This window comes from Populus euphratica, unplaced genomic scaffold (assembly GCF_000495115.2).
Source record: "Populus euphratica unplaced genomic scaffold, PopEup_1.0 scaffold3.1, whole genome shotgun sequence".
NCBI lineage: Eukaryota > Viridiplantae > Streptophyta > Magnoliopsida > Malpighiales > Salicaceae > Populus > Populus euphratica.
The window spans coordinates 964,558-988,625 of record NW_011499847.1 but is presented as its reverse complement, the minus strand read 5'-3'; the positions used below and the strand labels follow the sequence as shown (position 1 = coordinate 988,625).

General features: G+C 34.3%; 2 protein-coding genes across 3 annotated transcripts; both read right to left on the bottom strand.

The window, feature by feature from the left end:
• Positions 1-1,333: 1,333 nt before the first annotated feature.
• CYP71 (cyclophilin71) lies at positions 1,334-8,837 on the bottom strand. Of its 2 annotated transcripts, XM_011046449.1 has the most exons (14): positions 8,487-8,837; positions 8,196-8,281; positions 7,990-8,078; positions 7,364-7,603; positions 7,125-7,246; positions 6,292-6,367; positions 5,965-6,072; positions 5,702-5,878; positions 5,319-5,536; positions 4,342-4,474; positions 3,631-3,854; positions 2,982-3,135; positions 2,514-2,667; positions 1,334-1,712 (listed from the first exon to the last, which is right to left on the bottom strand). In XM_011046449.1, exons 1-13 carry the CDS (start codon positions 8,636-8,638, stop codon positions 2,584-2,586), a joined length of 1,863 nt encoding a protein of 620 aa, XP_011044751.1. In that variant the 5' UTR covers positions 8,639-8,837; the 3' UTR covers positions 1,334-1,712; positions 2,514-2,583. The 2 variants fall into 2 exon arrangements, with proteins under 2 accessions (XP_011044751.1, XP_011044761.1); XM_011046459.1 differs by lacking the exons at positions 8,196-8,281; positions 8,487-8,837 and having other exon boundaries at positions 7,364-7,611; positions 7,990-8,079.
• A 2,242-nt stretch (positions 8,838-11,079) lies between these two features.
• On the bottom strand, positions 11,080-15,329 carry LOC105139831 (serine/threonine-protein kinase D6PKL1-like). Its single transcript, XM_011046441.1, has 2 exons — positions 14,751-15,329; positions 11,080-11,938 (listed from the first exon to the last, which is right to left on the bottom strand). Exons 1-2 carry the CDS (start codon positions 15,272-15,274, stop codon positions 11,143-11,145), a joined length of 1,320 nt encoding a protein of 439 aa, XP_011044743.1. The 5' UTR covers positions 15,275-15,329; the 3' UTR covers positions 11,080-11,142.
• Between the last annotated feature and the right edge of the window lie 8,739 nt (positions 15,330-24,068).

Sequence of the window (24,068 nt, the reverse complement as noted above, 5' to 3'; positions counted from 1 at the left end):
TAACACCCCCCCCCCCCCCCCAACACACACACACACACACAAAAAAAGGAGCGGAATGAAGAGATGAAGAGAGAGCATGCAGTGGTGAACCTATATATATAGATATATAGCTGTATGCAGGGAAGAGACAGTGGAAAATGAAGAGGCAGTTTGTGACTATCATATCTAAACTGGCAGAGACAGCTAAATTTGGTAGTAAAACCATCACTCCTCTGTACCTCGTATCTTCACGCGGGGTAGTTTAAAATAAAAGAGCAGGTAGCGTTTGAAACCCGGCGTAAACTGGCGAGTTGGGTGATTTGGAGTATAGACCAAGTTAAGTTTTAATAAAAATAAAGAGAAAATTGATTCCTATATAAAAAACCGGTTAACCTTTAACATGGTCTCTCAAAAAATACCATCAGAACTCGATGATTTTTTTAATTATAATATTTTTTATTTTTTTATAAAATAAAAAAAATATTAAATTAATTCAGATTAACTTAAATCATCTTACTTGATTTTCTATTCAAGATTTATCTCAAGTTGGTTTAAAAACCATGGGATAAAATAAGATATCATTTTAAAGAAAGCAGAATAGAATATGACAGCTTGTTAAATTGTTTGTTTGTAACCAAAAAAAATAAAACTTCTTAAATTGTGTTCTGTTGTGGGAGTAATAGCATTCCTAAATCAGCTAACGAGAAGGCAGTTGTGTAGAGAATTTTTCAAACTTTTTTCAATTTAAAATTTTAATGCCTTATTTGGTGTTCTTTTAATCTTGTGTTTAGAAAAATCTAATCCCTTCTTATCATTTGTGCTTTGAACAACACATTTTAGGAAATCTGCAGTTATTTGGCATTGCACCAGATGATTCACCAGCCCAAAATCTGATCTGGTGCAAGTTAAATTTTACTTGGAAGCATTTTTTTTTAATCAAAATAATATCTTGTTTTCTTCTTAAAAAAAAAAAACATTGCTTGAATTGATGCACCCACCTCGATCCGAGTTGGGATCTTATAACTATAATGAGAAGGGGCATCCAACACCTTCAAAGAGAAGATGATTTAACCGTCGTAAACACTTCGTACGAAGAAGGAAAGATCAAGAAAATGGAATAAAGCTACCAGCGTGCTCGCGAGTATGGTAAAGGGAATCAACAAGAAGGCATAATCCAAAGGACCGATAATAGCCAAAGGTTCCAGAAATGGCTCAGCCGTCGTATGTACAGAGCTCGGTAGCGGATCCATGGATCTAATGGCTGGGTCGTGGAGAATCCCATAGGTGAAGGACAAATATCAATTCTGCTGGCAGTCACCCATCATTCCAGTAAACGACGTAGGTTTGAATCATGGGAACAAGAAACATGCAGAAATCAATAGAAACAAAGCACGCAATTTCCCTGGCTGTTGTAACATGATATCACCAAGAAAATCAGCTATCAAAATCCAGGTACCAAACATGTTAGAACTCAAAGATGTTCTACTTGGTGAAAAGCGATGAGAGTTGATCTAAAACAGGTATTAAAGCGATGGGATTTGGTGAAAACACTACAGAAAAGTTTAAAAAGGATAAATGGGAATCGTGCCATATACAACAATTGTCCGTGCATCATCCCAGATAACAAGGGTAAGAGAACCAAGGAAGTGCAGGACCTCTTTGGAGGCACGTCTCTCGGGCTGTAGAATGATAATGGTAATCTTCCTTGCTGTCTTGTCGACAACATGCAAAACCTGTCAGAGCAACAAAATTCACAGTGAGGCACCTGGGCACTTGGATTCAACAATACTACAAATAATGTAATTGCTGAAGATGCAGAGAAAATGTTATGGGCAAAATGAGGGAGATATCAAAACAGACAAAAAAATTATGGAAAAATATGTCGGATGTGTTCTTTTGGAAAATTCTGTTGAAATAAAATTAGCAAGCTACTTTATAAGAACGAGTTGCCAGCTTGACAAAACCTTTGGCAGTCCAATCCATCCCAACTAATAGCTCAAGGAGCTCAACATTGTATGGTCAACAATTTTGAAGAATAACACACAACACAGTTCATTATGAATCTTTGGTTAAGCTCTCTCAACTTAAATCAGAGAAACTAGACTGTCATTTCCTTATTTTAGGTTTAGTTTTTCATTTATAAAAACCTTCGATCACTGATGAGTAGATACCATTTGGTTGCATCTTTCTTTTGGAAATTTTTAAAAATATTTGATGTGGTCACTCACATATCAGCCAGTGGCCTCAGTTGATCAGAGAATGGAATGAAACATGTTTCCGTGCCACAGAACATGATTTGATATGCTCACAGAAGGCAATGAGTTTCCTGCAGTCTAATATAAGAGTAAACTTTTCTAAAAATTAAACGGAAATTCCATCCCTTCTTCGCAACTTTCATATATGCCAACAGGAGTTTCCAAAAAGAAAGGAGAAACTAAAAAAGATGCACTAAATCATAAACAAAAAATAAAGAACCCCAGGTGTGAAAATACACTGCAGGTGAGTGAGTAGGGAGATGAAAACAACGCACTTACTTTGGCATATGATTCTTAGCCGCACCAACAACCATGTCAGGATAGATTTACCACTAAAAGGAAGATTCTGCTAAGACTTGGGGACAGTCACGTTCAGGATTTTTACATCTTGGTATGGCTTGTCTCCTCTGTCTGTCTTCACCTTCTCAATAGCCTGACATCAATATAGAACAAGTACTGAGTAACATGCAAATGTGCATAATAAAATGTTACAAGGGCGTGTTTATCCAATTCCGGTTCTAGAGCACTTGGCATTCAGGCAGACCAATCAGTCCATGGATAGCAGGACAATACCCAAACTAAATGGCAAGAAATATCTCTTGATCTATATATTGGGTAAGGAAGTTAATGAAGGAATTGAGCAAAACAATGGATTCTCTCCCAAGCACCACGTGCAGAAAATACAGAAAGATTTAACAGCAAGATGGGCAAATACCATTGAATACAAAATTGAAGGCTCAAGTTTACCTGTACAACATCCATTCCTTTCGCAACTCTACCAAACACCGTATGCTTGTTGTCCAGCCATGGAGTGGCCACTGTGGTGATAAAGAACTGGGAACCATTTGTATTTGGGCCTGCGTTTGCCATTGATACCGTGAAAGGCCTGTCATGTCGTAAACTGCAGGAAAAGAAATGTTTCATCCAGTCAGTTGCATGTGATGTGATGCATAGACAAAATTAAATAACAATAACAGCAATTGAAAAAAGAATAAGCAGCAAAAAAAGCCACTTGCCCATGTACCAAAAATTAACATGCATAAAAGTTCTACCAGGTCTTTAATTGTCTGGAGCTGATCTAAATCAATGTGAACATTAATGTAATCTGAAGAATCAAATTCCATGCCACCAAGTTTGTTATTATTATGGTTGTGGTTGGTTGGAACTTGGAAGCCCAACATAGAAGAAAAATAAAACTACCAAAGGCAAAAAGGATAACAACTTAAATATCATTTATAAATATTGAAACCAGCCATGAGTTAGGAACAGAGATTTCTTATTATAATTTGAAATGTCATCAAGTTGCAGGCAGAGGCTTCTTAAAAATGCTGGCGGGAGGAACACCTTGGAGAAGCACAAATAACCTGATGAAAATGTAATTCTCTCAAAAGATTACCTTTTGTGAAACTCGTCCTCAAATTCCCTTCCCCAAATAGACTGCCCACCAGTGCCATCTCCCAATGGGTCTCCTGTTTGTATCATGAAACCCTTGATGACACGGTGAAAAATAAGATTATCATAGTAGCCATTTCGGCAGTGTGTTGTAAAATTCTCTACAGTTTTTGGACATTCTTCAGGGTACAGTTTCATGTGAACGTCTCCCATAGTAGTGTGCAGAATCTGGAAAGGGGGAATTGAGATTAGTCAAAAAAAATGTTTGATGGAATCATAGTCATATGTAAATGCCATTTCATCCATCAGTTTCGACAAATGCACTACCAATGGAAGGCTGTCTTATTCATGTGCCATGCAAAAATATGAGATTTTAGTTTCTTCACAGTTAGGAAAGTGAAAGAAAAAGCGACGCGTTCAAAATACATTCCTGTACTTTACACAGGACACAAAAACACCTACAGAAGCCCATACACCAACATACAAATACCAACGCTAGGGTGTACTCAGACGCGCAGACAAACAATCATGCAAACAGAAATGCATGTTAACATGAGGCAAAGCAATATTCAGCAAATTCAATAAAAAGAAGTGCACATTTAGTACGCTAAACAAGAAATTTATTAATTAAATGGATAAATAAAATATCCAAATCAATTTTATAGGTCAGTATATGATCTAGTCCCCTCCTGGATATCAGAAAGAAAAAACCCACCACATTGTCAGGAAGAGATGTTGTCACTGCTTTTCCTATATCTGATACAGCCAAAAGTTCATCTGGTGGAGGCTTTTCATTAAACACATCCCGTCCCTTAGTTGCATCCTCAGGCTCCTCTGGTTCTCGACGGCTATTTGCACCATTATAAATAATCACAAAAAAAACGTGACATTTAGATCCAAAGTGTCGGAGGTAACTCTTGGTGCACTATGATAAATCATTTAAAACAAATTTCAGTTGAAGGCATTTAATTCAATGTAGTTTATTCTTGCCGATAATGGTGACCAATCTACAAGGTATCTATAATATCATTCATATAATGTCTTTTATACTTCTCTTGTCAACACACTTGAGTAATTTCATTAGCATTTCAGGTGATTTTTGTTTCATCAAAAACTAATGATACTTAAAATAAAAGACAGCAGACTTAATTTTCCTTGATTGTTGAAACCTTCAAAAGAAGTCCAAGTTTTGAGAAAAACTTAGCACAAGTCCTTTCTAACGTGTTTTGTGTTTCCCAAATTATTAATGTAGACGTGTAAATCATTTTTAATTTGATAAAAATATTAAGATAGTAAAGACAAGGAAGCATATTTTCTTTTCATGGTGAAAAGGGAATAAACATATAGAAGATGCAAGAAATATATCTTTCATAGTAAAACGTATTTGTGGCCTAAGCATATTCTTGCACACTAGTTAGGCCTTTCTGGGAAAAACATCTAAGAGGTGGAAATATGTATGACAGCTGGTTTGTCCTCTGGCATGGAAATTAGAAATTACTTTTACTTTTCTCACTTTTACATATCTTAACTGCTTTCCACAGTGGCAGATTTGTTTTTTAATAATTAGCGGCCAGGTGCGAACATTTACACAGTTGCTCCACCCATACTGGCATCATTGTAGAACGCCTTTAAGAAAAACATTCATTTCAGCCAGTATTTTGCATGATCAGTCAATTTGAGAAGTATCATTACCTGAATAGATAAATTCTGTGTTTCTTGAAAGCACAACACAAGAGAGTGGGATCTGTTAAAGGCTCTTTGCTCTCATTGACATTTGCTGCAGCTGTAGGAATTTTTCTGACTTTCTTGCTGCTTCGGTCACCTTGATACAATGCAATTTGCAAGAATCTGTCATTATTCTCCACCTTTCCAAGAATTCTGGCAACTTTATTGGTCTGTAAATTCACTACCTTAAAAAAAGCAAGAAAAAAAGGAGGGGGGGTAAGAAATAACATGTCAGGAGTACAGCAATATATATTCACACAAAAAGACAGTCATGATTACTACAAGTAAATAAAATGCAGTGCAGGAAAAAAATTTACATTCCTAATTTGTGTTAGCAGTAGTATCTTTACTTTTATTCCAAGGAGGGTGGCATATATGAGGAAGTTTGAGCTTTCGTCAAAAATAGCATTTGGTTGTGGTGCAGTTTCTGTCTTTTCAATTTCTTTATCAACAGCCATTCTTCGCCCAAAATCAATAGCCTCCAACCGGTACATGGGAGCATCACTTCTCTGAAGATCTTGAGCCACCTAACCAACACAAGGTAATCTATCATTACAAAAGACTTCACAGGAAAATAAATTATAAATGAAAATCCACTCATAATTGGTATTACCTCAAGAGATTCATCATAAACTCTTCTTAGTTTACCCGTTCTAAACCAAAATACACGTATCCTTCGATCAGGTGATGTAATGGAGAACTGCTTACCATCTGGGCTGACCTGATGGACAACAGTAACATGTACAGTTATCGTAACTATTTTTTTCCAGTTTTTCGCATTGATATTTCACTGTAAACCAATAGATATTATTGCCTATTTTGTGCTTGATATCACTGTAAACAATACAAAAATCAATACAACAAACTGATATCAAGCATAAAATAGTCAACAATATCAATTTGTAGACCACACTCATATCGGAACCAGAATGTATAGTACCTCCATTGTGGAAACACTTGTTTTACACTTCACAATTTCAAATAGATTAGTATCACTTTTCAATCTAAACTTCACCCTGCTTGCACCAGACAAGAGAAACTGTTAGGAATTTGGTACAATTAGAGGAAACCAGGCAAACCTTAATGTCTCAATATGACTTGAAAATAAAACTTTATCTACAAACTCAAAAGGATCGCACCCCTGGTAACAAACAGGGACAAATCTACAGAAGAACATGGTACGATAATGCTAACATAAGCTTCTAGAAAAATCTTCTGAAGAACATATTAGGATATTAGTGACATAAGTTTCTAAAAGTTCAACACTTCTGCTAGTTGCTAAGTTTAAAAAATAAAAAATAAATAAAAGAAAGTTAAGAAATCCATCAATATAAGAAACTCCAGAACTAATAAACATCCAATTGATGTGTAAAAGAAACTGTACAACAGAAACCATTTCCAACCATGATTTGCCGAAGCCTAGATTTCAAGCTTTGAGTTATATTTGTTGTGAAAACAGGTTGACAAGGCAACCCACACATACATTGGTGTGAGGATGCAAAACATAAAGTATGTGTTTTCAAGTGATAAATTAATGCAAGACAACTTCAGGAAACTTCTAGCATCAAAAAAACTCACAAGACCCAGAAAGGTGCCAGCAAATCTTTCCTGTCTCATATAAACTCAGCAACAAAGTTTTATAGTTAATTAAATATTTTACAAAGTCACACCTAAAGATTGGATCCCTCCTAGACTTGTATAGATATTTTGTACAAAAAGGATAAAGGAAATTAATTAAATAAATCCTGAAGGTATCTATATAAGTGAACATACTCGCTTTCTGGGAACTTAAGCGTGGAGGGGTTCCAGTATTCAATAAGTCCCTTCGCATCAACAGATACTACCGTGTCAAATACAGGGTTGTACTTCATAACTTTAACTGGTTCAAGGTGTATCTGGAGAAATGCAATAAAAAAATAATGAAAATAAATATCTTTATTGTGGCATAAAAAAATCACAGGAGTAAAAACCTTATGTTATGAAAATTGAGAGCTATTGATGTGACCAGTTACCTCTTTTGAGATTATTGGTTCATTTGAACCAGCTCGTGCATCATATATATGCACAAATGAGGAATTCCGATCACTTATGGCAAGCCGAGCTTTGACATCCCCTTGTTTATAGACCCATTCTGCACTACCAGGAACATATGGAAGGCCGATCATGGCCATCATGTCATAATTGACAACATCATATATTTTCACAGATTGATCATTTGAAATCGTGCAACAAAGCAGGCCATCCAAGCTAACCTGCATGACTGAACAAAGTCATGGTTGATGACTGCACTAACTAACAGGATTTTGACTCTTGTGAATAAAACAAGATGATAGGAACAACCTAATAATGATTGCTGTCTAAATACCAACAGGAAAATTTTATGAACAACAATTAGTACCCTAGAAACTAAAAGGGCAGGTTAAATAATCACAGATGACATTTCTTTTTCCATGTAAACTACACATACGAACACAACCAAAAAACACGCAGTACAAATTATATGACAGATAGCTATAACCTATTTACTGATAAAAGCTCTTGATTGGTCATGGACTCATAAAGTTATTCAAAGCAAAAATCAATTGAGAATCAAGTTAAACATGATACGCATAAAATCAAGCGAAGTGGAAGAGCTCACCGCTAGGCCTTCAATGGGACCAAGGTGGGATCTAAAATGTTTGGCAAATTCAATGCCAATTGGCTTTTTCTTCCAAAATTTCAAATGCCCTGAATAACATAAATAAAAGAAACGGTCAAAAAATAATCAAACAGCACATCATCTTATGTAAATAACTCGTGAATACAGTTAATGAATAATTGTAAAGTAATTATGCCAAAGGATACCATCAACACTTCCAGTTATGAAAAAATCAGCTGCGGAAATTGCAACATGCGTAACCACATCTCGATGCATATAGCTTTTCTCGTACCTGCAAAATAGATCATGAGTAAGCAACTTTCTTCTGTATTTAAAATTTATTATAGCTACAGCTATAAAACCCTAACGGAAGCTTAAAATCTCTAAACCCTAAAATATGATACGAAATTCGGGAAAAAAAAAAGTTAAAGAGCTTATTTGACCATAAAAAGAAGGGTTTCTTTTAATTTAAGCAAACAGAAGAGAGAGGAACCTACATGTTTGCAGAAGGAAGGGAATCGAGGTAAGCTTGCTCGAACTGGAGAGGACGTTTGGCTCGGGCTTTAGGGGCTGGACCAGGTCCGATAACGGCATCTTCGTCGTTCTCCACTGGCGTCGCCGAGTTGCCGTTTTTTGGCTCCTCCTCCATTTTTGCTGCTGATTTCTAGGGTTTAAACTTGCAGGGAAGAGAGTGTTAGCACAGTGAGGGAGTTTTTCTGCTAGTTATTGTTTAAGCGGGATGGATTTCTCGGGTTTCAGCTTCCGCCCGTGACCGGGGTCGCTGTATAGATCCTGGTTATCAGACGTGGTGGGTCTGATCGGGTAAAAAACTTGAATCACGAATTTATCGAGTCAATTGAAAGGCAGGGAAGTTAGCTTTTATAAGACAATGCTTTTCTAACAAGAATTTTAAAATAATTTTGATGAAGTTTGCCAATCAAGTTAATCATGTTTTAATTAGGTTATACCATTCCCCGAGTTTAATTGAGTTAATTTTCATGATTGAAAAAATAAAAACCTGGCCATTCCAAGTTGTGGGTGGGTAGGTTACCAAGTCGACTCACAAGTCAGACAGGGTTTAATAAGATCTGGTTTCGGGTCGGGTCGGTGTAAAATTTAAATTGAGCCAGCTAATACTAAATTGGGCCATACGCTTGAATTTGTAAGTAGAAGCCTGGTAGGCCGACAACGTACGAGCCTGGAAGGTAAAAGGTTCGAAGATCCATGAGCCGGGGCCAGATAGGGTCTATTGCAAATTTAAAAACCAGTGGAGTCAGAAAAGGGCACAACCGAATGCCATATGCCCCTCCAAACTGCTAAAAAGCCACTTTTATTGATTAATCTGTAGTGGCTGTCATCATTTCCACCAGAACACTTAAGATTATTTTAATTAAGAATGTTGTTTTATGTTGTGTTTTTTTAAAAAATATTTTTTTAAAAATTAATATTTTTTTTAATATTTTAATATATTAATTTTAAAAATAATTTTAAAAAAATAATCATGCTCTCAAACAAACACTCAACAACCCCAGCTGCTGTTTTGTTTTTCTTATGAATCATCATTGCAACGATTGACCATGTTTAATATTTGTCCACTCATAATTATTAAACAATTAAAAGATATGTTAAGTGGTATTTTGGGTAAAAAAGGAAAAGAAGAAGAGAATAGCAATTGCCAATTGAGGCAGGCTTCTTTTTCCTTTTCTTTTCTAGCTGAACAAGTGGAGGATATACAATGTATCTGAATTATCTAGTAACATGATGCGGCTTGTCTTGGTAAATTGACATGAAAATTTCAAAATATAGAATCTGGTCTTAACTTCAAAAAAATATTAACTCAGTAAAATTTAATTGTACTAACTTGATTCTTAACTATTCATTTGACCCAGTTAAATTTGATTCCAGACCTGATCAAATTATACAAAAAAAATAAATTCTAACATTAGTTGTTTCTTCTTCTTCTTTTTTTCAGTTGTTTTTTGAAGATTGAACAGGAAGCACTATGTTGTCGAGGGCAGGAAAATAGCAGCACAACCAAATAATTTAGTAACAACTCACATTAAGGTATGTGAATTTGTAATATCAACTAACATCTAACTCCTGTTTAGGACACAGAGGGGAGAACGTGAGAAAAATGACAACAAACTGGCACTTGAAATTAGATCCTAGGAGTATAACGATGTGAAAATATAATACGGTGATGAATTTGTAAGCCAACCAAAATCAACCTAGCTCGCTACTCGAAGAAACAGAATATTTCACGTACAAAACAAATCTCTGGCAAAAAAAAGAAGAAGTAAGCTGCTGTTTCTGTTATCGAGGAACTTGAAAATCATGCATACAGGTCACATATGCCACTCTACCAAAAGACGGTGGTGGGGTTTGAATCTAAAAGATTAAACTGGGAAGGGGGAACAACCCGATCTAGAAAGAAGCTGGTACCTCTTATTGTAGCCTTGTTAGGAGGCAAGCACGACTACCACGCACAAATTGATAAAACAGCTCCAACTTCCACCTCCATGACAAATATATTTTACCACAATTTAACCAGCACCAACCCATATTAAACAGTTGGAATGGTGCCTCAGATGATAAAGAAGATTAGACCTTGCCAGAGAATTATTGTGAAAGATTCATGTGACCTCTAAAAACAAAAACAAGGACACTTCTCCTAAAACCCCCAGTTTTGTCCCACATTTACCCTGTACACAAAACAAACCACATGGGCGAGGGCTCGGTCTTCACAAGCAAACACACGCACAAAACAAGTAGTCATTCCCTCGTGGCCTGACCATCCCCAGGGCCCTCGCGATCGGTGGACAACCTACAACGCGGTGCCCCTAGTTTTTCCCTAATTAAGAAGTCAGTGTCATTCTTTATGTTTGTGTTGTCGGGATTCAATGTTTCCGACGCATGCATTGACCATGAAAATGGAAAGGGTTTGCGAATCACCGAGATTTTCTTGCATATAGAATACTGGGATCAACTGCTTCGCTATTGGTGAACAATCTTGGCTAAAATTAACGGACCCCATGGCCATTTCCATATGGCCAACTCGATATCAGCAGTGGTAGAAATTTTACTGAGAAATAATCAAGAAATGGCCAGACTATTATGAGATGCATTTAATTTATTAATTCTTTGTTCAACTTGCTAATAATATTCCACAGGGGTCTCGGGACAACTTTCATCTGATACAACTTCCCTACTAAATGGTGGAGGAACATATGGTGGAGGTGTACATCTCAACAATGCCCAATTAACTCCTTGGAAAAAAGGGTGGTGCTTGACGGCTGATGCACCCATGGGGGAACCCATTCGCCTTGCTGGATCCTTAACCAGTAGTTGCGAAATGAGGTCCTTAGCTGTGGCAGGCACAGCTGGTTCTTTAGGGAACTCAAGGGCTCGAGCCACAACATTAGCTAGAGTTAGCTCATGGTCAACACCTCTAAAAGGCGTATACCCGTAAAATAGTTCGAACATAAATATTCCTAGCGTCCACCAATCCACAGGACTACCATGGCCCTCACCGGAAACAATCTCCGGTGCTAAATACTCGTGGGTCCCAACAAATGACATGGATCGAACATCGACGGGCTCGGCTACAAACTCTGGCCCACCACGGTTGCCCATCTTCTTCTTGCGTTTACGTCTTGGGTGGAAACATGACACAGCTGGGACTATACAGTTAGGAAGAATGCATGAGGATGAAGTATAAGAAGGATGCTCAAACAGGTAGTCGTTTTTTGGGGCTGCAGCAGCATCTTTTTTGTCGGAGATAATCTGAGGAGTTGACGTAGAATCATCACATTTTAACGAGAGGTCAAAGTCAGTGAGCATTATATGACCATCTGATCGAACAAGAACGTTTTCAGGCTTGAGATCACGGTAAACAATCCCCATCATATGAAGGTACTCTAAAGCTACAATCACCTCTGATGCGTAGAACCTGGAAAAAAACACCAAAAGAACACTTAAGTATTAACAAACAAATTCTTCTCTGTTGCCTTCTGTTTTAATTAAACCTAATCAAGATCAGGGAAAAAATAGAATAACGCAATCTCGATGGAGGGTCCACAGAGGATTACACAATTTATAAAGAAAAAGAAGATGATCAGTGCTTGGATTATTTTGGTGCAGATGTAATGATACATTCGAGCAAGAAAATAATTGAGATGCTCGAGCAAAAGGTCCTACTGTTGTTATTTGTATATTGGCATCCTGGGTTTTTTGATAACCATATCATTAAACAGAACCAAGGAATTATTCAGCTCCAATTTTGTTACATGACCCATAATCACAATGACGAGGGGGCTACATCCACAGCGTCTATACTCTCATGCAGTAAATCAATTGTTGAAGAAGGAGACGTTGGAAGAAAATGTCTTGGCATGTAAGGTGGAGAAGAAAAGCAAATAAAGCTATCGAATCCGTCCTTCTGTATTTGCATATTCGTATTTCAGTGTTAGCTTTTCTTTTTCAGTACAACGCGTGAGCTTTTGTTTATTCCTACCTTTCTACGTGGCATATCAAGTACTAGAGAAGAAGAAGAATTGTTAATTCATTACATTAACTACTTATTTTCTTCTTTATTATTCAGTATTAAGCATTCATTAATGGAAGACATGGATTTGTCGTCTACTTTGTTAGCTACAACCCTTCACTAGTCTCTCGTGCACCTACTTTTATATTCATTAACAAAGGAAAGGGGCTAAAATAAAATTAAAATGACTCGGACGATAGGGATAGGATGTCTGTTAAATATTGGACAAAGGAACTAGAAACTGATGGTGTGTTTTAACAAGGGGCCAAAAAGCAACAAGATAAAATCGGGGCCACTGGTCACCAGCGTACAGTCTCCAAAGAAAACCCAGAAATCCAGCGAAAGATAACGGAAAGCAAGGAATATTGAAATTTCGGATATCCAAGAGATCTTTCGGTTTCTTGTAATAAGAACAAGAGTTTTTCATAGAACGACACGTGAAACTCCATGATGAAAGGATTCACCAAAGCAAAAGGAGAAACTACAACTATTGTTCTTTCTGTCCAACAAAAGACAAATAATATTGACCTATATCCAATTAACATTTCCCATATCCTAAGGATTTTCTCCCGGGAAATGAAGGTTTTCCTGTTATGCATCATGCTCTATAGATATATAATAATGAATTACATATATAATCATGTTATAATCGAAACTAATTGCAATTATAATCCAGTTTATTATCCATCACTATAACTTAGCGTTAGCTCGGAAAGCGGACTTGACAGCCAAGTTTTCCTGAAAAACAGGATGTACATTTCCTGTACAAACGAGTTGTTGCGAACTCACTAACGATGAGTGTACACCATTAATAACACGATAACTCTAACCCACCTTCTCTCAAGAAAAGGTTTAGTGAAATCTCTGTTTACACGTCCCGCAATTTATGTTCAAAATGGTTAATTCCCGCCATTATAAGTAAAGCTAATACGGTTGGTATTACTTTGCTGCTAAATTTAAAACCAGTAATTGCACCCGCTACACGCTTCTAAATTTATGAAATCAAAACCACCACCCTTTATTACCTCGGTAACTGGCTCGTTAAAATATTCGCACGTGTTATCAATAAATGTTCATGAAATTCTAATAAAAATAGCTGAACATTAAGGGGAAAAAAAACATCATCTTTATGAATTATTGGTTCAAAACCAACAATTTTTGATAATTTATTTTCAGGTTGTTTTTTTATTAGTGTCTCCTCTGTTATCTTTGTTTCTTTTGTTAAATACAATGGAGTGTTTGTTTTTCTACTTTAATTAGCTTTTTAAAGTATTTTTAAAACTAATTTTCACTTGATTGATTATTTTTAATTATTTTAAGATAATTTTAATATATTGATATAAAAAATAAAAATAATACATATTTTTAATTGAAAATTATTTATAAAAAAAACTTGTAATCCTTTAGTGTTTATGGCAATAAAGTAATATTAACCTAATTTATGCCCTAAGTTATTAAAAAAAAAGCCAAATTGGCACATATAAATTAATATTGTTGTGATATAGTAGTAGAAATTAATTTTGAAATGTTTTATCAATAAACCAAAATATTTTAAAAAATTATTTTTAACGTCCGTCTATTAAAATTATATATTAAAAATAATTTAAAGTTTTTAAAAATTAATCTAACAACAATCACAAGAATATTTTTTGAAAATATTTCTTATTCATAAAAATATTAAAATAATATTTTTTATTTTTTAAAAGTTATTTTTCAAATAGAGATTTAAAATAATTTAAAAATTCTAAAAATTCTAAATTTTAATAAAAAAATACATATTGAATACTCTCAAAACACTGCCTTCGTAAATTACGTTCTCATAACCGAGAAAATATTTTATTAAGGAAAAAAAATAAGAAGCGAAAGGTCAAACATGATTACGTGGACTACACCCGCACGTGATCGTCTTCCCCAACAGAAAACAATCCAGTGTTACGACAAACAAACTGTAAATCCTGTTCGCTCGCTGCACTAGTTAAACTTACTTTAAAGTAACTGAAAAGAAGAAAAAACACAGTAACCAATCAGTGGGGTACGGGGTACACGAACGCAGAAGGCACAGTGCCTTCTCCCAGGATATGGTCCCACGTCCCTGATCCATCGCTCTCACTCTCCTTTCTCCTACTCCTACTGTTTCCGACTTACGTGTATGCCAATAAAAAATTAAAAATAAGAACTTAATAATTTCAAATAAAAGTGGAAATGCCGACGAACGCACCTGACGGCGGTTTCTTCGAAACGTTTGAGAGGCTGTCGTTGACGGAGAACGTGAAGGTCACCGCCGGAACAAAACTCCGTTAACAAGCATAGCCATCGTTGAGTGTCAATAAAGGCGTATAATGTAGGCAAAAACGGATGATCCAGCGTTTCAAGTATTTCCCGCTCCGTCCTCGCTCTTCCTTCTTTATTTCTGGTAACTAGCTCCTTCTTATCCATAACTTTCGCCGCAAAAAATGTAGAGTCCGTTTCATTAAGTTTGGTTTTGAGTTCAGCTAAGTAGACGAAACCGATGTCGCCAGAACCAAGGCGGTGGGAGAAACGGAGATCGGAGAGTGAGAGGGAGTGTTTGCTTGTGGATTTGGAGGAGAAAGAGGTGTGAGTGGAGGGAGCGGGAGTAAGTGTGGCGGAGGAGGAACCGGAGCTGGTGCTACGGTGGAGTGTGGTGGTTGTCGTGGTGGTGGATGTGAAGCTTATGCTTTGGAGGTCGTCGGTTAAATCGTCCAGACATGGAGGAAGCTCCATTATAGAAAGATGCAGAGAGAGAGAGTGAAGAGATGAATAAAATTACACAGACAGACAAGGGATCTGGTTTCTTAAGGGAATCAAATGGGCCGGGTTGGGCCGTGATTAAGAGGAAATGGTGGGCCGGGGGGTCTATATAGACATGGAATATACTGTGTCTAATTATAAGGAGATTATGGTTTCTAATGAAGAGTTTTCTCTCTTTATTGAAGATCAGAAAAATGGATTTTTATTTTATTAAATCTCAGAGAAGATAATTAGTGATGGGATTGGTTGATGATTAACTTTTTGTCATGTGCTGGTGAGTCTTTTAGCATCATGAGTAGTCAAAATTTGCAGGAATGAAATTCGGATGTCTTGAAATGTGGGAATATTAAGGGGTCGGTCTAATGATCGGGAAGATTAGTTTCCTTTCATTGTTTTGGGTTTGGATTTTGAAGTTGATATTTGAAACAATCTGTTTCTATAAATTTATTAAATTGATATGAAATACATATTCTTTAAATAATCTTGAAAAAAAGAATTTACTCCAGGATAATACGTGAATTAGTGCGGGGATATTTGAGAATTAAAAACCAAAGTGTGTGATTATTTGCGTAGAGGGTATTAGGAAAGGGAAATTTGGCTTCATTATGGAACACTCTGATTTTCAATTATTATTTTAGATGCTTTGTGAAGATTTTGGTAAATTATAATTGATAGAAAATGCTTTGTTCATGTGATTTAAAAAGTTTCTACTAAAGAATTTCCTTCCAGAGTACCGAGAAAGATGGAAGGGAAATTTTTGGAGAAATTTGAGGTGTAAAGGGGTATATTTATTTTTGTGTTTTAGAAATTTTTTTGAAAAAATATATTTATTTCAAATTAAATTTTTTTATATTTTTAAATATTTTGATGTGTTAATATTAAAAATAATTTTTTTAAAAAAAATAAAAAAATTATTATTTTAATATATTTCCTAACAAAAAAATACTATAAAAAACAATCATTACTGCCATTTAAAAAACCATCTTATAAGTCATTTTCAAGATCTCGTGTTTGGATTAAAAAAGGGTGAATAATTTCAATAGTGTAGAACTATTCACTGTATTTGACTTCATCAACTTCTACTAAACCAATAAAAACAATTTATAAAAATTAAAATAAAGTTCATATAATGTGACACATCGGTTAATTATTATTTAAATCCTTTGTTAATTAAATCATTAAGTAACTAATGAAAATGCTCCATCCTTTTTTTAACCAAATACAAGTGGCTTAAATTAAACGGAGAAGATGTCTCCGGCTCCCCAAAGTCTCGCAAACTCAAATCCTTTGTTAAACAAAGAAACAACGCTTCGCTGCTACCAAATTAAACAGGTAATAATTAACCTGCTACCATCACTGTCATTTTTGTTGACATAATCTACGTGTACTAATTACAACTGTAAGATGACAAGCTCAATTGTTGTGGGTTAGAGAGCATCATCAGTCCATCTCAAACTAGAAAACTCATTGCAATGTTTAATGGCAATAATCTCACACTAAGTTGTTATCTAGTTGATGTTTTGTCTGGGATTTTCTGCAACAAGCCAAGCAAGACACTGGCAAGGGACATGGCACAATTTGTCTTCTCTTCTTATCCTTGTAGTTTCCTTGTATACAAGTCGCAAATGAGATTGACCCATAATGCAATTCATAAATTCAACATCCAATCATCTTCAACATGGAAGTAATTGTACAGTAAAACATGTCAAATAGGCTCATGCCTCGCGGTCCCATGGCATCCACTTTAGATTTTCTGTGTACTTGTTGATAAAGGAAGAAGAAGAGATCATTACTTACCTCACCCTAATATCCCCATTAGCAAAGGGAAACTTCCTTTGGCACCAGGTTCGTTGTCCAAACAGTTGCTTTACGTAATTAACGTAGAAAGCTACCTTTCTTGGGTAAATCTAGAAAAGGGCATGAAATTATGCATGTAATCTTAATCCTTGAATTTATTTTTTTAGCGTCGGGATAATTTTTTGATTTTTTTTATTTTGATGTACTTATATTAAAATTTAATTTTAAAAAATAAAAATTACTATTTTAATATATTTTTAAATGAAAATTAATCATTACTACACTATGAGAGATAAGACACTTAAAAACATCAGGGTGGAAGTGGAACATTGATGAATCTTCAGGGGCTATGACGTTTACCCTTTTCTTCTTCTGCCGCTTCCAGATGTATACAGTCTATTTCAAGCCTTTGCCCATGTCAGTGATTCATTACTTAAGCAAACAGTTGGGATTTTTCAAATTCCAGACCTTCTAGTTCATCCCAGTCCACTGATGTAGCGGAATATATGCATTAGTCCCTGAGACGAGTCGGTTCAATTTGACACTTCAGCTTGGAGTTTTCGATCTTGATAAATTCGATGCGGTTGTAATTTTTTAGCCCAGATTTATCCAGCGAGCTGATGTTCGTCCCTGAATAACCAGATGTATAGGGGTCAAACTGGACAATTAGAATGTTAATTATGTTCTTGGAACCTTTGTGGTAATCGACCATAAGCTAGACGATGATTTGATGTAAGAAGAAAATCTGAGACTTCTGCATTAACTTGTTAGTCAATTTCTGGCTAGCTAAGACACGTAAATAGTCGTAGTGTAATTCTCTTGCTAGTTTCTGCTACTGCCGCCAGTATCACAAAGGTTGAGGGGTCTGGGACATCGACTAGAAACAAAAAACAGCCCAACTTGGGAGACTTTTGGAGCCATGACATATTTGAATTTTGATCCCTTCTTGTCCTGCATGTCTGCCTGTGATGGGGACATGGGATTTGGCCGATAACACATCTTCCAACTGGTATGTTTTGTCCTTTGCAAGGATGGCCGTCAGTGGAGTTCATTGCAGTTTGTGTCTTGTTTGTTTGGCCTCTGACAACATTCTTACACTCATGGCTTGAATTTGTTAGAGGCATGCCCAACTGTTTCATGCGTGTGATGTAGTTGTTCTCTACATGTGGCTGTTGCAAGATAGAATAGGCATAGTTATTAAACAGGCTGATTAATAAAATCAACATGCGGCTGTTGCAGGATAGAATAGGCATAGTTATTAAACAGGCTGATTAATAAACTCAACATGCGGCTGTTGCAAGATAGAATAGGCATGGTTATTAAACATGTGGCTGTTAATGACTCAGATAGGGTTTTATTTTGAATCATTTTAAATATTAATTTGACTAAACTTGAATTATTCTAAGTGAATTTTAATCAAGTCAATTTTAAATAATTAAAAAAATATTTAAAATAACATTTTTTTAGTTTTTCAGTCACCCATAACGATATCGACCTGACATTTAAAATCGATTGAAATTGATTTATTACTCACAGAATCACTTTATAACCTAAACCTCACCAAACTTTAAAACAAATTTGACAGCTATGCTTGCAGGCATCTTCAAGGTATTTTTTATTTTTAGAATTAGTTTAATTACACAAATCATTTTTCTAACTTAGTTTGATAAGAATAAAAAAAATAACGAGGGTTATAAAAATAAATAATTTAGATAAAATTGTGTTTGTAAACAGCAATTGTTTCATAATTTATATCCTTTTTAAATTAATTAATATATACAAAAACCAACATGAAAATTTTATAAAGATACAATTATTAAATAATGAGATTCAAAAACCTAGAATGAGATATAAAGAGGGGAGAGTAAGAAGGGAAAGAAATAATGGGTTATTAGGAACACCATGGCTTTGTTTTTTAACAAATTCGATGAGATAATTTTAACTTTCATGGTTTTTTAGGTTTTTTAGGGTGTCATCAGAATTGTCTTATCGAGATATTTGTAACTATATCGAGTGTGTAAAAAAAACAGCTCAATGTACCCTCGATAATCTATTTTTTATTTTATTTCTTTCTTTCTTGTATTTTCTCCTATCATATTACTTTATCTCATCTTTTTTTATTGATTGTTGGATCTCGAGTCTCATATTTGGACTGCTGGATTTTGTAAAATTCTAAGTTGATTTTTTTGTTTATGTTAATTAATTTGCAAAACTCATATTTTAAAACATAATTAAGCAATTGCTATTAAGAATAGTGGTGTATAAAAATATGATTATGTTTAAATTGTGTTGTTTTTTAAAATATTTTTTTTGACCTATATCATTCTCTAAAAAATTTAGATTCTATTTATTTTTGTATTTTAAAGGTATTTTTTTAAAAATAAAATTATTTTATTTTTTTGCTTTAAATTAAAATTTTTATATTTTGATATTATTGTGATATGCTGATATAAAAATAAAATTTTAAAAATAAAAAATATTATTTTAATATATTTAAAAAATAAATATTTTAAAAAATAAACATTATAATAATAATAACAAATTAACTAGATTGTGTTGGTCCTCAACAAAAATTCCCCCAGTCAAAACAAAATTAAAAGTTCAGTCCACCACGTTTTTCACATGGATTGTGATAAATTATCTTCTCCATCTGATCTTATGAAGCCTAGTTATAATCTACCCATAGCCCATAGGCCATAGCCTGTTCCATAGGCTGAACCACACGAGATCTAACATCCCGCGGCATCTCCATTTCTTATAAAACTACTCATATACCCCTGCTTTGTTAAGAAATATTCCATCTGGCCCCTCAATTTGTTTCGATTTTCATACATGCCCCTATCTCTATAAATGAGAAATAAACGAGCCTGGGCATGTATAGCCTGACATGATCTAATAGCTCTTGATTCAGATAACTTTTTGAATGTTAACATGTAATGTACACAAGCTTGTTATGTTGGAAAAATTTCAAGGTATTTTATTAAGTTTTGATATTCTTGGATGGAGGCTTTGAATTTATTTATTTAATTAAAAAAAACAGAATGAATTAGAATATTACACCCTCCAAGAGTCAGATTACAATATAATCCCTTCATGTATATACCACACTACAATATTTCAACCACTTCATCGGCACTTCATTTTAATGTTTTTTTTTAATATTGTTGGTGTAATTATTAATCAGAAATGTGCGGTAACGAAGTACGATTTTTTAGGCGGAATCATAAAATAAACATGTTTATGAGAATATTTTAAAATGATTTTTTGTATTTTTAAAATAAAAAATACAAGAAAACATGTATTTTTTCTGTATCTTTTATGTCTTGAGAGACCAACCATGTACTATCTCAAGTGATTTGTAAAAATTCAATGAAAAAACACGTGTGGGAAAATAGAAAATTCATTTACAAATTGATTAACACGACCCAACGGGAAAGAGCGGTGAAGTACGTACATCCGAGGCTAAGGAATTCAAAGCACATTCAAAGAGAGATAGCGTTAATTACCCTTAGCACTCATCATGATGGTTAAAACAATAAGGCTCTCCACCAACCAAGTAAAAAGAAAGGGAAAAGGAGTGAGAGATAGAGAGATTATATATCGGGTTTGATTAGTTCTAGTAGTGTTATCATTGTTAGAGGATAATCAAAATCCTTTTTCTTTCCAAGGTATCATGAGGGAGATCAAGTTCAGTGGATTTTTATGGAAACATGTGGTAAGACACTGAGACAATATGCTAATTTCTCGTGTCCTTAAAAACCCTTTTTTTTACCCTTTCACATGTTACTCGCTTTTGTGAGTCAACTTTTTGTTTATAACAGGACTGTAGCATGGAAACTGCTTTATGGGCGGGAAATATGAAGATGGGTCCTTCAGCATACGGGAGAAAAGAGACTAGCTGGTATTGTCTGGTTAATACCCTAAATTAAACATGAGAGATGAAAACAATTAGGATACACAGAACATGTATATTCAAAGAGAGATAGAGAGATTGTGTTTGTTTTTTAAAGAAGATTTCACACGAGAAAATATATATTAGTTTACTACAAGCACGAGAATCTCAGATACTCAAAATCAAATATAAGATTACATGCACAAGCCAATTAATTTTCTCTCTCAAAGAAAGGCCGATTTCCCCTTACAAAACGGGGAAATTACATTCACGGGTATATATGTCTCGTTCTTGAGAAGGCTACATTTGAAGGCATGCAAGAGTCTGGAAACCTGGCTAAATGACATTTATTTAGAATCTCATTTACTTCAAGGAGTGACATTAACTAGGTGGAGCATCCTTTAATTCTTTCTGGGAAGGCCTTGTGCACCCTTAAGTACATACCACGCTGCTAATTTACTAATCTTCTACTCTCGCATGCATGGGATCATTGTGTGTGCTCTCCGAAGGGATCGAATTGTATGCTTGCTTGCAGGTAGGCCGAGACTGTACGTCTATCACATGTTTGAAGAGTTTCATGTATATCCTTCAAAAACAATCACTGTATACATTTCGCAATCAAGTTCCTTTTAATTTATCGTCCAGAATGTACTAAAAACTAATAATATTGGAATTTCAAGATATATCGAGGATCGAACTAGAAAATAAGAACTGATATAACAAAATGAACAGATAAAACAACAAAGAAGTCACCACAAATTCTACCATGTCTTCAATGTTGCAAATATCAAAGGCATGGTTCCCTCATCACAAATAATTTTGAAAACGTTGATTTATAAAAACAGTGATATTAATCTCAATATGTGCAAAACCCGGATTACGATTCGATGCAGGTTTATTATTTTTAAAAAAAATTAAAACTATACATTTTAAAATTTTATTTTTTTTAAAAAAACTAATGAATTTTGATAGAATTATTAATCAAATTAAGTTTTTAACAAAGTTGCACCATATTAAGTTCTCATATTTTTTTATAAAATACAAGCTAGACACGCGGCTCACCGAGCCGAGCCAATTCAGGTTTCTTAAGGACAAATAAATAAAAAAAGTTCAGATAAATGTTGCAAAGATTCGATTGGAGCACAAAGGTTTCAACCGAATGTTAACGATCTATTTTTTTCCAAGTTAATTTGGCGAGAAAGGAACCTTGCCTTTAGTTTACAACAAAAGCATGGTAGAGCATAGGACATTGTTGGTTAAGACGCCAACAACATGTTTGATGGTTGGGGTATAATCAATGAGGTCCTTTATGAAGGTCGGAACTTGGGCTGGGTGGTCAGATTCTATGCATTCTGTGTGTTTCTTCGATGCTTGGAGTATGTTTAGAATATTAATTTAGTTCTTTTTTAAAGTAAATATATTAAAATAATATTTTTTTAATTTTAAAAAATTATTTTTAAAATTAATACATCAAAACAATTAAAAAAATATTTTTTTTTTATTTTTAGTAAAAAAATATTTTTTTTTATAATATGATTTACATTACATTTTCAAACAGTTTTTTTTATTTTATATCATTGACTAACGAAATCGGATTACATTAAAAAAATAAAATAAAAAAATCTAAAAGTCAATGAATATCATATGCTTGAATTTGAGATTGCTAATTTTATGATCATTGTTTTCATTTATCAATAATTTCGCATGTCATGTGTTTGTACTATATATATGTGTTGAAAAGTCATATCCTTTATTTATCGAGCCTAATCACCAGTTAAAAAAAATTGGTTAGAAGTTCTTGAGCTATTTTAATTATAAGTTAGAAATATGTTAGGTATGATTTCTTATTAGTTGATTGAAGTTGTTTTGATTCCCATCTAAAAAAATCATAATTATCTTTCGCTATAAATAACTTTTGACTTAAATCAAGATTTGTTATAAATTAAAAAAAAAACTAATTTAATTAGAAGTTGAAAATCTTGAATTTTAACTTGTATTACATACAAGACTGCTCAAGTTTAATTTTAACAAATACATGCATAATTCAAAGTTATTTTAACTTAATTCTATTATGGGCTAGCTGCTTGTAAAATATATATCTTAATTCAAAGTTATTTTAACATAATTCAAAATCAAAGTTCATTCTCGCAAGTCATGTAAAATGCAACCTAGCTAGTTCATATGCCTAGACAGAAGGTCTCTTCACTACAACCTAATCCCTTTCCTTCATTCATGGAAGGAGTTGCAGAATTGGTTACAAGTTTGTTTGACGATAATGAGTCTTAATAAAGTTAGTTCAGAGACATTCCTAGTAGGGCCTTCAGGTACACCTACCTCTGTAAAGGAAATTATTTAAGGTCTGGAAGGATTTGAGGCTCGGAGGTCATTGAGAATGGTGGAGATGTTGGGATTTTCTTCTAAAATTTTCTCACACTTCAAAATCCACAGTGGCATGGACAGTGCTTTGACATTTACAGCATGAATTAGTAGAAGTTTCAAAAAACGTAATCATTCGACAAAAAGAACTTTAATTTAGTTGGTTTGATCAACATTAACATGATATTTTGCTTGCTATCCTCTGGCATTGGGTCCTCTTAAGTTTCGATGTTGGTGGAGCTTTTGCTCCCACTTGTGCTGTCATCACCGACTTGATTAAAATTTATTTTAGGATGATTAAGATGTTTACTGTAATCATTCCGATTAATCTCCTATTTTTTTTTATTTTTTTTATAAAAATATCCCAAATGCCAGAACTATTCTATACTCTCTTGCCACACTCTCCCTCTCACTAAAAATCTAGAGAAATTTTATAAAAATGAAGCTCCGTATCCATTATATTTTCTAATTTTTGTTTTTTTCTTTAATGTAAAAGGGGGGCAATCTCATGTTAAAATTACCGATAATTAATCATAATTGTTTTTAAAAGCTATAGTGGTTACTGTTGATCTTTTTTCCTAAGAAAAAATAAACAAATAATGTTTTTGTGTATGTTTTCGGAAATTAGAAAATAAAAAAAAATCTTATTTTTAAAATCACATGTGCTAAAACTATTTTATACTCTTTCACCACGCTCTCCCT